The sequence below is a fragment of the Chrysemys picta genome, chromosome 15 (assembly GCF_011386835.1).
Source record: "Chrysemys picta bellii isolate R12L10 chromosome 15, ASM1138683v2, whole genome shotgun sequence".
NCBI classification, from domain to species: Eukaryota; Metazoa; Chordata; order Testudines; family Emydidae; genus Chrysemys; species Chrysemys picta.
This window is the reverse complement of record NC_088805.1, coordinates 8,926,976-8,943,087: the sequence shown is the minus strand read 5'-3', so window position 1 is coordinate 8,943,087 and position 16,112 is coordinate 8,926,976. Positions and strand designations below refer to the sequence as shown.

General features: G+C 42.9%; 1 protein-coding gene across 3 annotated transcripts in view; it reads right to left on the bottom strand.

The window, feature by feature from the left end:
- Positions 1 to 1,915: 1,915 nt before the first annotated feature.
- Positions 1,916 to 16,112, bottom strand: part of FBXW8 (F-box and WD repeat domain containing 8) — a 61,727-nt gene continuing 47,530 nt past the window's right edge. The window contains exons 8-12 of one of the 3 annotated variants that reach the window (XR_010592845.1): positions 12,816 to 12,943; positions 7,205 to 7,378; positions 4,772 to 4,888; positions 3,224 to 4,050; positions 1,916 to 2,924 (exon numbers count right to left, since the gene is read on the bottom strand). Coding sequence is in view for 2 of the 3 variants with exons in the window: in XM_005303259.4 (XP_005303316.2) it covers positions 3,897 to 4,050; positions 4,772 to 4,888; positions 7,205 to 7,378; positions 12,816 to 12,943 (573 nt within the window). In the remaining variant the exon portion in view is untranslated. Of the gene's footprint in view, positions 4,051 to 4,771; positions 4,889 to 7,204; positions 7,379 to 12,815; positions 12,944 to 16,112 lie in introns of all 3 variants that reach the window. The other 2 variants (XM_005303259.4, XM_042843192.2) reach the window with 2 other exon arrangements.

The following is a 16,112-nucleotide window of genomic DNA, read 5'->3' as shown; positions in this document are numbered from 1 at the left end:
TTTGCTACCAGGTCTAGCAATAGCGTTGCCTGTTAGCCCAATGCGCCCCCAACTCCAGATCCTGTGTCTGGGCAGCTCTGTGGGAAACTGTGCAATCCCTGTTACTGCTCCCTGAATTTAACACCGCTTCAAAAGGCCATCTGATACAAAGAACGATGCATCGCTCATTATCGATCTGTCTTTGTCCCAGGAGCGAGTAGGGAGCCAGCAGAGAGGATAGAGTTTCCCCTCTGGAAGAGGCAGTGATGAGATCCCTCTCCCCTCAAGTGCTGCTCCTGCTCCGGAAAGGCGCTGCCGGGCACCAGTGCTGGGATTCACACTCCCCACCCAGCCAGGCTCCTGGGCTAGAAAAAGCGCACTTTTGTTCCTTGTGGCTTGAGAAGCAGCCCCCTCAGCAGGGGCTCTCCGGGCAGTTGGCACTGAGCACATTGGCATTTTAGGCCATCCTGGATCTGTCCTCGCCCTGGTAAAGGCCAGGTGGTTACCTGTTATTGCTGCAGGAGCACTGGAGTTCTTTGATCACGTGCTCAGGTGGAACACAGGTAGGTTGATTGCATCTAACAGATCCTAGTGAAAATAAATCATATTTCATCTTTACAGCACAAGGTCCATTGATAGCACTGTATAAATGATGACTCAGAAAAGCAGAGCAGGACATTCCCTTTCAGGCAAAGAAGCTAATTACTCATATCCTATCATGGCTACTTTCTAACACCAGCAATAGCCTAGTTTGCACTTGGGCATGGAGCACAGCTGGAATTAACAGAAATCATTCTGAATCCGCCGTCTGCTAAATGAATGCCAGGGATAGGATCAGTCCTGCTAAAGGGACAGCCCTCCAGTACACCCAATGGAAAACTGCAAAATAGTAGCAGCATTAAGGGCCCATTGCAGACCAGAGCAAACCCCCCACTAACGGAATAAGCCCATGTTTGGTCCTACACGAACTGGTGCCAGTGCCCCAAACCAGGCTATTTCATTAACAGCAGTGATTCTTCACAGGACACACTCACAATTACTATGCAGAGCATCTCCTTCACAGCAACCCATCAACCCCTTCAGTCTATTAAGGAATCCACGTGAGGGTCACCCCATCCCCATTACCCAGCCCACTTACTTATACCCATGACTGTCTCTACTTCCTGTATGGGTGATAGACCCTCACCGCTTATCGGCTGTTTCCTGATCCCGCCCACCGGTTACCCCCCCCCCTCGTTGGGGACATTGCAGTCTGTATATAATGTGTGCTGCCCAACCCCCAAAACACTAACATCCCCCCTATACTCTGTATGTTACCCCCAATGACCAATAACTGACGCCTCAAATTTTCTGTATCGTTTATTTTATTACTATGCAGAGCATCTCTTTCACAGCAACCCAGCAACCCTTCAGTCTATTAAGGAATAATAAAGTGAGACAAAAACAAATTAGATAAGGCTGGGGAGGAATGTGAAAACGGTAAGATGGATTGCAGGGAGAAGCTGTGAAACAGGTTGGGATAATGTGCCAAATGCTTCAGTTATCATCCAAAGGGAAGGCCAAAGTTGCCTAGGGGCAAGGAGGCATGGGTAAGGAGTGGCCAAGTGAGTCAGAGAGCACGGTGTGAGGTTGAACAAAGGTTTACACAACACAGCAACAGGTCACATGTTGTATTCTATGGGGGACAGAGACAAATAAAGAGGTGGGTGATCTGGCCACACGCGCCTGTTCATGTTAGAATAAAGACAGGGACATCTTAGACCAATTAATGAATAGCCTAGCTATAGCAGAAATGTTCTTCAATAAGTTTCTACTACACACCTGAACGAAACCAGATGCCCAGGCTGTAAACCACAGAGCAGAAGGAAGGGAGCTGGCCTCTCCGAAATGGAAGGGATTGTTAAATTACACTACAAAGATCAGAAATACCCAGGGCTTCTTGAAAACGTAAACTGTATTTTATTGTGTGGTCAATTTGACTGAGTTTTTCTTACACATTTCCACTAGCGCAGTGTGTTAGCAAAAAGTAACGGGGTTGTTACAACCAAATAACACACAGAAGTTTATTGGGGGTCATGGAAAACATCACAAGCCAAATACAATAAATAATTGTAAATTATTTCTTTTCTCAGGCAGGAGAGATTCCCCTGGGACTGTTTCAGTATCCAGGGTGGCTAATTTTTATGCGAAGAGACAGCCCAAAAAGAACCATTTCACCAACAGACTTGCTAGGCCTGCTCTAGACATAAAGTTGTGCTGATTTAACTAAAGGTGTGATTTTAAACTCATTTTGTTAAACCAGTGAAAACACAGACACACTGAATCCATTTTAAACCTGATTGATGGTGGTTTAGCTTGCACTGAGAGAAGTACAGGTGCAAACCAATAACCCCCAGTCTTACACTGATGGAAGTTACGGCCATGCAGGACTTGGCACCAACTTAGCCAAATCAGTTTTTAAACCAATTTTAGTTAAACCAATGCAGCTTTTGTCTGTAGGCAAGGCCATAGTTCTACTCTTCTTATCAAGAGTCAGACGCAGCCATATACAATTCAAAGAAGTCAACACGAGTTAATCACGCCCAGAGGATGCAAGACAGAACATGTGTAGTCACCTAGTCTGGCAGCTCTGTCCTCTCTACTTTGCTAAATGGGCATGATCCGTCTCAAATATCATGTTATCTCAGTGATTACAAGAAGGTTCATAGAATCATTATTAGAGACAACCTGGAATCAAAACGACTTCCGAGACAGTGGAAGGATGCAGTTCAGTTACAAGGCACTGCCCAGCCTTGTACCTCAGTGCACAGGGATTAGCCCACCCTAAGTCTGTAAGGAGGAAAGTCCTTACAATAACAAACATTTATGAACCTTTAAGGTACAGATTCAGAGAGTTTTAAAAATTAAAACTTATTTAAAAAAATAATTCTGAGTTGTTTGGCCAGCTTAGGCCTGGTCCCCACTAAGTCCCCAAATCGGACTAAGGTACGCAAATTCAGCTACGTTAATAACGTAGCTGAATTCGAAGTACCTTAGTCCGAACTTACCGCGGTCCAGACGCGGCAGGAAGTCTCCCCCCGTCGATGCCGCGTACTCCTCTCGGCGAGCTGGAGTACCGGCGCCGACTGTGAGCACTTCCGGGATCGATCCGGGATCGATTTATCGCGTCTTAACCAGACGCGATAAATCGATCCCAGAACATCGATGGTGTGCCGCCGGACCAGCCGGTAAGTGAAGACTAGGCCTTAGTCTCCAAGCCACTCAGGCCTGGATGAGAGCGAGCTGCCTCCTATGCAGAGCGCATTGTGCTTTGTTCTGTTGCAGACTGCTGGACAGTCCCCTGCCCGCAGCTCACGCAGGGAGACAAGAACTGGCAGCTCGTCACGCAGGAAAGAGATCCCATGCTTGTGGCTCTGCAGCAGGCCTGTTCCCAGTTCTTGTTTCTTTCTCTCAGGACAGCCAAGCATCTGCGTATGCTTGAGCTCCTCTGTGCCCTTATCATCCTGCCGAGAAAGTATCAATTCTCTTTCACTTTGCCACTCAGGGTTCTCCTTTGCCCCACCATGGCACATCGATCTGCCATGAGAATGAGGTCACCAACACTCTTCCTGTGAGCAGTAGGAATGGACCATTTCCCCAGGTTTAAGTCTCCCACTCATTTTTCAATCTCCACTGACCAGAGCAAAGGTTCAAAGGTCATTTTGGATCATCAGTATGTTTGAGTGATACATTTGGGGGCAGCCTCAGAATCTGCTCTTGCATATGCCTTCAGTTTTCAGCGAGAGCCCAGCCCACTAAATGTGTTGGAACAAGTCAATGCAATCTTTAGTTACCACCTCTTGTGACTCCCAGTTTCCTTTCTGCTCCATGTTGGTTAGTAGGGGACTGGACCACAGAAAACCAAGGAAAAACCATTCCTAAGTTACCAAAATGTTGTCATAGGGGACAGCAAGGCCAATGTTGTAGTTGTAACCAGTCACTTCATCATAGGAAGAGCGGCAAATAGGAAGGACACTCTCTCGAGCCAACTGGTCCACTGAGAATTCATAGGCATAGATGATTCCTCGATGCCTGGGCAAAAAACAAACAAGAAGGACAACGTGCCATTTCTAATTGTGTTACAAGCAAAGTCAAACCTTTACCAACGTGCAACAAGTCTGGTATCCTGCTTCCAAAAGCAGCCAACACCTGTTGCTTCAAGAAAGCAAATGAGGCCTCAATACACCATGAACACTTGTGCAGTATTGTAGACAGAAGGAAATCCCTTCCTGACCCCTGCAGTGTTCGCTGTATGCCCTGAAGATGAGATTTGATTCTCTTACTTTAGCAATATATAGATATAACAGTTACCTGCCCATAAATGATCTAATCCGATTCAGGGACAGGGAAAGTCAGTATATTATAGCTGGATACTTGGAATCAGAAAGGGAAAACTGAACTGATATGCAAATGCCAGGACCTTAGTTTAGGCTTTAGCATTTTCCCTTTGGGAGCTAATGCCATCACTAACATTTAATGCAAGGCAAGGAGCTGCATTCCCTATGCGGCTTCAGGGGGTTGTGTGTTCACCTACTGAGGAGGAAACAGACTCGAGTTCAGAGGCAAACAGAGAGAACATTGCTTCCCAATAGCTTGGAAGATTTATCTGCTGTTAAATGCTGCACCTCTATCTCGTTGCTGGTTTGGCATAAGGTGTTTTTGAACTGATATATTTTCATAAGTGTCTCCACTCCTCTTTAAGACTGAGCGTTCAGATGCAGAAACTTCTGCCCTCCAGAGCCTGTTCACTCACCTACGGTGAGCTGTCAGGTCATCATCCATGATGCTGGCACCCCGGGGGTTCTTCTCATCTGGGATGTTTGCTGTGATGAGGCTGTGAGTATTGAACCAAATATGACGGACTGGGTGTCTGGAAAATAAATAGCAGAACTGGGTGGGAGAATCCACTTACACACGTATCAGACACCTAATGATCTAATAGGAACAATGATAAACCTAACTCCGCGCCCTGTCTTTAGTCACAGGCGGAGAAACTAGACTTTCATTTTTTCTAGGCAGTACAGTGAAGCCTCAGATCTACGAACACCTCAGGAATGGAGGTTGTTTGTAACTCTGAACAAAACGTTACGGTGGTTCTTTCAAAAGTTTACAACTGAACATTGACTTCATACAGCTTTGAAACTTTACTAGGCAGAAGAAAAAATGTGGCTTTCCTTTTTTTTTTATTAGTTTATGTTTAACACAAGACTGTACTGTATTTGCTTCTCTCTCTTTTTTTTTTGGTCTCTGCTGCTGCCTGATCGTGTACTTTTGGTTCCAAAGAAGGTATGTGGTTGACTGGTTAGTTCGTAACGCTGGCATTCGCAACTTTGAGGTACTACTGTATCTATTTAAAGTATGAAAATGAAGCTTTTAGTACCATCTAGTGGCGTATTGCTAGAACGCAGATGGAATTCAGAGCCTATCGCAGGCGATGCTGTGAGGCAGCACATTTGCTTATCTTCTGTGTGAATGCACTCGTCCACATGTGAAGACAAGAAAGCCTCTCAAAGCTAACTGTATCCACGCCCACCACCTTGTGACACCTCAATCGGAATCGTGAGCTGTGACTGCTTCAGACAGCCACTGTCTGACACAAAGCTGAGTGGTCCTTCCATCATTCCCTTCACTTGTGAACAGTTTAAATATCGACCTCAGAACCCTTGTATCAAGGCAGGACTCTTTCAATTTGAGACACACCCAGAGGATTTTGTCTCCTGTCCTCTCCCAAACAAACAAATCATTTCCCCTGCTTGTTTTTTCCTCCTGCTTCCCCCTCTGTGACTGTGGGTTATGGACACAGACACCCAATAATGCCTTTCCTTTCAGTAAGGGCCTCCTGGCACTATTCATTTAGATTATCCTTTCTGGCTCATCCACAGGTTAATAATTTTATAACTGCTAAATCTAATGACTTCAGTCATATGCTATGTTTCCTCCTCCACCCCAAAGGCCCATCAGATACAAATAACCCTCTTCCCTGACATACTCATTAAGTGTTGCATTGGAAGATAATCAATGCAATAATGTTCCTAATGCATCAGCTGCATCACAAAGAACTTAACAACTCATGGTGTCAAAAGAGAAGGGGACCACCTAGTTTTAATCAATGACCTAACTTGAACTCTCCAGACAGTAAATACCTTGTCTCATCCACCTCAGCCTTGGGAAAGGGTCATTACAGTTAGGATATATCTGTCCATTTTATAATAGTAGGGTATCACTCTCAGACTTACCAAAGGCTAAACCTTGAGGTCTTTGCTTCGGCAGAACTTTAATCAAATGGGAATTTTGCCTGAATAAGAACTGCATAAGGAAATCGTTAAGATTTGGTGCATGCAACTAAGGGGTCTGTCTTCATCTCCAAGATATTAAAACATTGTGTACTGTCAGCATAAACAGCGATGGGTATGTCAGTCTGCTGGTGCAGAAGCATTATTTTTGGCCCACTGATTATTGCTTTTTAAAGGGACGTGAATATGTTGTGGAATAATCTCTGTAGTCTGATCATTTAAAAAAAAATTATGTCCTCCCTTTTGTCCACTCAAAGGCATAGGACAATGCTGTACAAACAGTTAACACAAGAGTAAAACAGACAAAAGACTGGTAAACCAAAACTGCCCAAAATTCAGGGTTTGTAAAGTGAGATTTGACAAAAGCTAAGACAAAAGAAACTTTCCCAGAATTCAATACCACACACCAGTATGAGAAATTTCACCGGGACCAACACTGTTTTTATGGAGGTGAAGCACATGAATTTACAATTTATTGTCTAATCTGAGAGAAATGCAAAAAATAAACCATGAAAAATAAATCAGATTTATAAAAGTTACCTTTATTGCAGTAATGATGTGTTAGAAGTAGCCTATTTAAAGGACCTCAGTCTCTTAAAAGTTTGTTTTATCAGTGCTCCTTTAAATTAAATTAGCAACAACACCCAAGAAAGTTGTGGAGAATACACACACACACGCGCGCGCGCGAGATTAACCATTTGGAATCCTCTTTAATCTGAGTCCAACTGAACAGACCACAGATTCCAGATTTCAGTTTTCAGAGACTGAAAACTAACAGAACTATCATGCTGTCCTCAGAAAATTCAGGCCCAAAGTGAAAACATGCCAGCTCAGTCTGTCCACTGGATCTGGAAATGTCATGGCAGTAAAGCCCCTCGAGCAGATGAAGTTACCTGGCGTGCATTTCCCATAGCTTGGTGCCCATTCGCTGATCCCACACGCAGACCAGACCCTCCTCTCCTCCACTGACAATTTTCCAGTCATCCATCTGCACGGCAGACACTCCTAAATGGTGGGCATAGAGGGAGCACAAAGATTTGCTTCTGCGGAGGTCGTATACCCTGACCCTGAACACATGGAAATCAAGAACAGAGAGAGGCAGCTGTTACACTCCTGTCTGCAGCTCATGAGAATGCAAACACTGTTTGGACTGTTAGCACGTTGATTACAGTTGCATTACACTTACAAAACACCACAATACTTTTAAAGAGCCTGCAATTCACTGGCAAAGGCAGAAATCCAATAAAATCAGCAGCTAAAAACTGCCAGCTAAGCCCATCGCTCTATCGACTGTCTAAGGCCATGTCTACACTATGGGCACTATATATCATAGCTATGCCATGGTAACCCCATAGTGCAGATGCAGATATAGCAACAGAAGGAATTTTTGCATCACGATAGGAACTCCCTGAGCAACAGTAACCAGATCAACGGAAGCATTCTTCCGTCATCCTAGCGGCATCTGCACCTGGGGTTAGGTTGACATAGCTGTGTCGCTCAGGGGTGTCCATTTTTTTTACACCCCTGAACGCCTCAGATGTATTAACCCAAGTTCTAAGAGCAGACCAGGCCCAATACTATATCTGTTTTCCAAAAGGACTTTTGGCATCTACCCCAAGGTGTGATTCCATTGGGACTGTTAGGGTTTCTTCACTGGAAAACTATGTAACATGTTAGACATGTGCCTTACTTTTCAATTACTATAATACAGATGATATACTACTGTTGAGAATGGAGATTTATTCTATAAGGATTAGTAATTAATATAATACTAAACACTAGTAAATGCATTCCCAACTTGGGCTACAGAAATTGCTAATCTTTGCCTTGCAATTCCTCTGGCATGCAAATACCCCTCTCATGGCAAAGCGAGCATCAAACATGAAATTCTCTTCTACGTAGTGTTTAAAATTACTCCAGTTCAGTGTCCCTCTACCAGCACACAGCCATACACACGACTGACAGAATCAGCAACAGATCTTCTGTAGGTCTTTCTGCACCACTGGATTTTCCCAGTGCAATATCCACTGTCAGTTGAAAGATTTTGCATCAGGGCTCTTTCCAGCTTTTAGGAACTTGGCTTCTTTGCATGTACTATGTAAAGTGAATATTACAATGAAATATAAGGAGAATTTCGGTCCAGAAGATAATTAGTTTGCCTCATGAACTGCTATCAAGCAATCTACTTGGGGTATTGCTATGGCACCTGTTTCCTTGGTATCTAAGCACTGTCCATAAAAACCCCAGAACAATAGTAAAGACACAGCTAAAGGACGAGGAACCAAGTGTTACACCAACCAAGAGAAAAATCAAGGGAATCGTAGATTAACATGCAAAAGAGACATTAACACTGAAACAAAGCCATCTACAAGCATCCAGCTGCCTTCTTTAAGTATCTTTGGCCTAGATTTTCAAAAACAACTAGAGATGTTGGTTGCCCAACTTAAGACACCTTAAAAAGTCCTGATTTTCAGGAAGTACTGAGCACCCAAATAAGCCATCCCCTCAATTTAGTATTTAGTACACCAGACATCAACAACATTCAGCGCAGCAGAGCTTTTGATGAACACCTGAGATTGCAACTGCTGGATCAATTAACCAAAATACTCCATGTTTTCTATCTAAGGCATATCCGTGGCCATCATTCCATAAAGTTTCCATTACCATCAGCATTAGCAAAAAAAGTTTGCAGGTAATATTTCACTTCAGATTTTGCCTTCTTTGCAATTTCAGTATCCTGTCCCACACTATTACCACAAGAGCTTTAAATGCTGGGGAATGGCTGATAGGTAGTATCTATATTATGCTTTTCCCCACACACACACTTCTGCCTGGGGCCAATTCTGATCTTAAACCAATTTTACACACATGTAAATCATCTGATTTCCATGGAGTTCCTCCTATTTTATAATGGTATAAATGAGATCAGAATCAGGCCCATTAAATTCAATATTTTTTACACGAGACAAAGTGGATGAGGTAATATCTTTTTTTGGATCTTTTATTTTATCTCATCCACCTTGTCTCTCTAATATCCTGGGACCAACATGGCAACAACACCACTGCATATAATATTTTTTACAAGTCAATTTGTACGCTAAAGCTTCTTGTTAATAAGGGATCATTAAAATCCTAGTGGTCTTCAAATAGAGCTCCTTTTCTTCTGCTTTACAATCCTCTATTGATTTTTGTTTGGATACCATCACGTATGACTGGGAGGAAAATTCTATTACAATACTAGGGCCCCGATTCAGGAAATGTAAGCAATGCTTAGGTGCATTCTTGAATTAAGGACGCTCTCCTGAATCAGGGCCTAGATACATAGTGACTGGAATATCCAAGTGAGTAGGAGAGAGAAAACTTCCAACCCCTGCAAGGGAAAAGCGCTAGTTAGAGAGGGAGAAACCTCCATCAAGTCTCATTTTGAGATAAAGAACTGAGTTTATTAGCTGCTTCTTTCCTTATTTACAGAGCCAGTAAGAATGGGTGTCTGTGTGTGAGGTAAGGGTTACTTACACCCGTTCAAATCTGTCTCTGAGCTCAGCTGAATACAAAGCTATAGCACTGCCTGGTATGCCTAGGAAATCATCATTCCATATTAAAATCCAGCACACAGTAGAAAAAAGGGTGTGTGTTTTTTAAAACTTAGTATTTCAAGGTTAAAAAAATAAAATGTAGAGCTTCAGGAAACGGAACAATATAGTGAATGGAAATGAAAATAAAGGAAAATCGTTGATCCCAGAGTTGAAAAGAAGCTGCAAGATGACCCTCTGAATCTGATAAATGTCAGAAATGGAACAATCAAGCAGACTGAAGTCCAAATTGTACTATATTCAATATTCATGGTTTGATCTTTGTGCTGTTCCAAGAAGCGCTCCCCCTTTCCCTGTTCTAATGAAAACCACACCATAGGAGCTTGCAAATAACTCTATTCCAACAATTAAAACAAAAGAAGACAGACCCGTCCAAAGACTCCAACAGGGTAGCATCCATCTGACAGGCAAGAAAACATGCTGGAACAGAGATGGGAGTACACTGAGGATGGTTCTGTAGCAACACCTATGGCACAACTCATCAGAACACTTACAGACAGAGGGAAAACAGCTCCTAGCTTTCTCCCACTTCAACAGTGACAAAGAGCATCTGGTGTGCATTAGACCGTTGTGTAAGGGTATAATATTTCTGAAACTCTCTCATTCACAGCACTCTTCCCATCTTTGGCTGCAAGTGCCCTGTACGATAATTAAGGTTTCTTCTATTAGTAAGCACAGCTGGAAATGAAACTGACTGCATCCCAGTTGATACATCAGCAAGGGTCCAGCTTTCAGGCACATTTCCAACCTGCATGCCCTCAGAAAATTAAAAAGAACACTTGAGTTGTTTACGTTTGTTTTAAAAGGAAAAGGAGTTTTACAAACCTGAGATGAGCTCTAAATAATCGGAGCCTCGGCTATCGCAGAGGCTGCCATTCCCCTCCATGCTCTGCCATGACAGCTATGCTCAGTGGGAATGCCTCAGTTCTATACTAGTCCAAATGAGTCAGGAGCAAGCCTTTGTTTCTGATATTTGATTGCTCCAGAAATAAGCCTAGCCAGGTTTAGGGGTAGATGTAAACCAATATCTCCTCGGAAGGCTTTCCAGCATTGGCAGGTGCTAGCTTCCCCATGCTATCCACCATTTTAGGTGCCTTCAAGGAAAGCAAGGTAGCTGCTGTGGAGTGCGTCACAGTGTGCACTCCTCATTCTTGTGATGGTGTTTGAAGTGCACCTAGACTGAGCTCTATGGTTGCTCCCAAAAGAATCATTCCTTTCCTCAATGGAAGGGAGTTGGGGAGTTTGGGTTTTGGTTTTTTAACAGATGATGTTGAATACAGGACTTTCCCTATCGCATAACAATGAGGTCAAATTTTGGGCCCAGAAATCCTGAGAATGTCCATTTTAACTCCAGCAGTAGGCTCCCCCATTGGCCATTATTACTTAACATTCATATTGTGAATCCCTCAATGGGAATACTTGTTCTACAATAGGAATCCGGGGATACTAAGTCCACTTGATACAGATGGCGGTGGGGGGGGTCCATCTGAGAAAACATTATACTGCTCCTAATGCCCTTCAAACAAACTTTCATGAGTAATTTGACTTTGTTCTGGGTGGCGGAGGGTCTCTTTTCAGGGCCCTATTTAACTGCTGAACCACTGGATTTCTGCTTTCCTGTTAGTTTAGCTCCAGCCAGGCCTCTCCCCTAGATACCTGGGCTGTAAAATTCAGAATCATAAAGCTTTTCGTATTCATATTCTGAGAGGAGAGGACTTCAGCATTTATTCTCATATAAGGGGAGTTACTTTCAATTCCTTACATGAACAGGGATATCAAATTTGCACGTGCTCTTCTGTCTCTCCCTGCACAACTGACACAACATTATACAAGAGAATAAAACTACAAGCAGATTTGTTGGGATTCGCAGGACCCTAGCATACATGGGAGAAATTTGTATCTGCTAATTTAAGAAAAAAATCCCAAGAATTCAGTTACATGCATCAAACTTAAGCTGCTTCTTGTATTTTCTTTGCTGACAAAGCCGGCAGTTTGCTCACATTGCCTCTTTGCCGAAAAGAAAAAAATTGTTTGACAAAATAATCATTTTTGCAAGCTGCTGCACTGGCAGGACAGAGGTCTGGGATTTGGCAATGGAAAGTATCCGCCTCACAATCTGATACCCACCACCGAACCAGACCACCACCTGCAGCCCCATGCCCAGCACTGAGGGGAGGAGGGATGGAGTGGAGAGCCATTAGAGACTGGCCTCTCGCCATCCCACATCTCTTTGGTGCAGTGGCGTGACCCTGCAGATAACCAGCCAAAAAAGAAAACCTAAAAATTGGACTCAAAGGGTCTTTTTAAGCACTTTAATCCTTTCACACTGACTGTTCCCAGTGCGTCCGTTTCTGGCACCGGATATCATGCAGGGAAAATCCAACTCGCCAAGCCAAGGAGTTAAAGAGAAGGCTGTTAATCAGCTAAACAGAAGCTGGAATCTGTTCACATGAAAGTCTCTTTTCTGTCACCTGAGGGACTCTGCAGTGTTCCGAAATACACTCTTGACATCATTTGGCAGGCGGACCCATCTCGTCCTACAAGATTCATCCCTTAGGTTATTTTTTTAATATCAGAAAGTGAGCTTTTAAATGCCAAACTAATTTTGTGGGTGACGGGGGAAGGGGGGGAAATGGAAGATATTCCAAGTAGTCTCGCTGGGCTGTACACCAACTGTGTCCACCAAATGGCTTAAAAAGAAAGTCTTCCCATGGTGCTTTCAGAAACAAAGCAAAACGGCAGCCACATCCAACTATTACCTAATACTTTGTTCCTGAAGTTCATGCAGGCTGTACGTACAGTATACGGGGGAGAACCTAACTCTCACTGATCCGGTCTTTGGCCAGCAGGGAATGAGGGACAGAAAGTGAACTCCAGCTCTAGATAAGATATTGCTCTTGCTTGTACATACCTCCTGTCTTTATTGCCTGTGACAAGCATCCACGGAGGACTATTCTGGAGGTTGACACACGTGAAGTCACCCAACGAGCTGCCTAGCTTTGTTAGACACTGACCTGTTTCCAGGTTGTAGAGAAGTATCTGGCAGAAGGAGGAGAAAAAACAAAAACGCACAAGGTGAAATATAACAGGGCCACGTTGAGGGCATTTTGCTGTAGCATAAACCAGAGCATGGTCATTACCACTCAGATTTTATTCAAGAGATGGTTTACAGGCCTACTTCTCAACCTTCTAGCATGTAATCAGGATACAGGGACTTTGACTACTGAGGACAGCAGCAATAAAATGCATACAGGGGTGGCAGGCAACCAGACTGGCACTGTAATAGACTGTCATGAATTAGGGATATGTAGCCTGAACACTAGCTCTGGGCAACCATGGTGGGATAGGTACAAACTTTGGGAGTTCAAAGGAAGCTACATTGTGTTTGCTCAGGTCATACTGAAGTCCAGATCGAAAAGCAAATCTCCTCATGAACAGACTTTGGACTGTATTTGAAATAGTACTGGAAGCGAAGCGAATCTGCTTTTAAAAGAGTATCTAAGGAAAAACAGCAAGAGAAAGATTCTACGAACTATGGTAAAGGAGAAAAAGAAAGGAACATAATTTGCTTAGATCCGACAGCAGTGAGCACTGCAGAAGACCCTTGCATAGATGGTCAACTAGATAGACTAAAGCAGGGGTCCCCAACACGGTGCCCGTGGGCACCATGGTGCCCGCCGGGGCGTCTAAGTGCGCCCGCGTACTGGCCGGTGGACGAGCATCCGCTGAAATGCTGCCGAGAAGCAGCGTCATCCAGAGGCGTTGCCGCTGAAATGCAGCCGAAAATTAGCTGCGTTTCGGCGGCGACGCTTATTGACGTTGTTGCTTGTCGGCAGCATTTCGGCAGATGCTCGTCCGCCGCCACGGTCCTCCGTGGCTCGTCGTCTGGCGCCTGCCAGACAAAAAAGGTTGGGGACCACTGGGCTAAAGGATCATTCAACTAAAATCACAATTCTGTCTGACTTTTTTTTAACCTACTATTACAAGTAACTCACAAGATCACTGTTACAAAGATTAGAAAAAATATATATTTTTCCTGTTTGTGTACTTTCTGCTTTTGAAAGCACTATGTTTATAATCAACTTGACTGTTTCTCCTACCCAGTCAGCTTCAGCTGTTTATGCGGGACTTTCACATAGCAACAGGAGACAGAAAGTATATTCAAAAATAGGAAAATGCGATTGTCAAATTATAAAAATTGGCAAGGAGGCTCAGCAACAGGTGTAGAGCCTAAACATGCATTTAAGTCATTTTGTGTAGTTAACTAGATTTCAAGTTTGTCCCCCTTTAAATGTAAAAATCTATGAGGTTGCATAGTTAATGTCAAGCAAAAGGGAAAATAAAGGTTTCTATAGCAACATTAACATGACCATGTGGTACACGTGTAGTATTTTCAATGATTTTTCTTGTTATAACCTGTGTTGCTTAATAAATGTTACATCATGGCTTATAACAAACATGAAACATACAATATATGCAACATAGCCAAGTTAGCTCTGCTGTAAGAACCTTAACACCTGCATTGTCTGACTTTCAAATTTTAACTGAGCAACCTTGATGTTATATTAACAGCTTTAAAAAAAAAAAAAAAAGGAAGGTAGATAGGTAGGAAAAAAGTTACCTCTGCTTAATGCAGATAAGCATTTGGACAGCTTTCACTAGACTTTCAAGTTCACACCCTACCAAGAAGAGCTCCTAATTTTGCCTCAAGATAGTTTTCTGCAAGGTTGAAGTACAGCAGTAGCACATCTTTTGTGATGGCTGTCTCTTGGCAACAGAAAGGGTTTTTTTTAAATAATTAAAGTTTAGAAAATGTGAGGAATATAGCAAAAATTGCAGAAAGACTGCCGTTTTTCTACATTTCTCCTGTTGCTGAGGAGGTGGTGTTTGTAGGGTGAACTTTGCATGCATCACTGCAAGTTTTACAGATTTCCCTCATGCAAATTGTCCTAGTAACAGTCAATGTGCTTGACCCAACTCTTTTCCTCTCAGGCCAGGCACAAAGAACATGCACTATGGTGATGTAGTAAAAAGGACAGGTTTTCATCAGGCTCTACTACAAATATTAGCAGCAACCCAGTAAGGATCCATAAGTGATTTTTCTTCAATTGTTTGTAATGTTTATCATTATCCAACCAGTTCTTCTCCTCCTCCCCCCCACCTCCCCATCTTGGTCTTGGACGATCGCCTTAGTGAGTGCTAAGTTACTCTGTTAGCTTCCATAACCATATTACTGACGTGCCATGTCTCAGAATTAAGCCATTTTTAGTGTGTATTTTTTTCATCATCACAGAACTCAAATGTACCTGAAGAACTTTTACTCAAACTTTTTAAAGTAATTCACTCTTAGACGAAGGCCTAGCATGGAAAATATCATCCAAAAAGGTGAATTCATTTGAAAATCTGAACCTGTGAAAAAGGGGGTTATAAACGTAAACTGTTTCATCAATAATAGAGAGACAAGGGGGTGAAGTAATATCACCCACCTTGTCTCTCATACCCTGGGACCTACATGGCTACAACAACAATGCAAACATCGCTATTTTTCACATATATCACCACTGAAACACATCCCTTTCTGAAGTAAAGCACAGCAACCAATCAGCACTCTGCACACAACACCGGAGAAGAAGACATTTTGGCCAAGACACTGCGGCAAACCATTTTTTGTATTAAAATTGTAGAAGAAACTAATGGCCATGCTTGCTTGGCAGACCAGACTTCTGTTTTGAAGGTCTCATTTGAAAGACACAGACAATAATCTCCACTGAGTTCAGTTTATCTACCTTGAGAAAGATTAGCGATCTATCAAGATTCCTGTAGTTCCAAAGAATCTAGACCATCTCTTTCTGGTTGCACACTTAGCCCCTGGAGATAAGGCAGTGCCTCTTGTTGCTCTTGAGAAACTCCCTGCAGCTGCTACTTTGAGTGTCTATAGACTATTAATTCACCTAATAGATTTTAGCTCCAATCTATCCTGTCAACATAAAACTGGAACATAGTTTTCAAATATGTATCATTATGAACAGGAATGCCCTCTACGAAAACCTGTTAATGTGCAGGCATTTAAATACCTTGAACTTTTCTTAGCAAACACTGAACACTATTATTGTCCTAATTGCTTGCCAAGTTTCATTTTCAAAATCAGAACAATTTTCCAGTTCTGTAGTAAGTGAGCAAAAGGCATTTTTTAAATTAATATATTCAC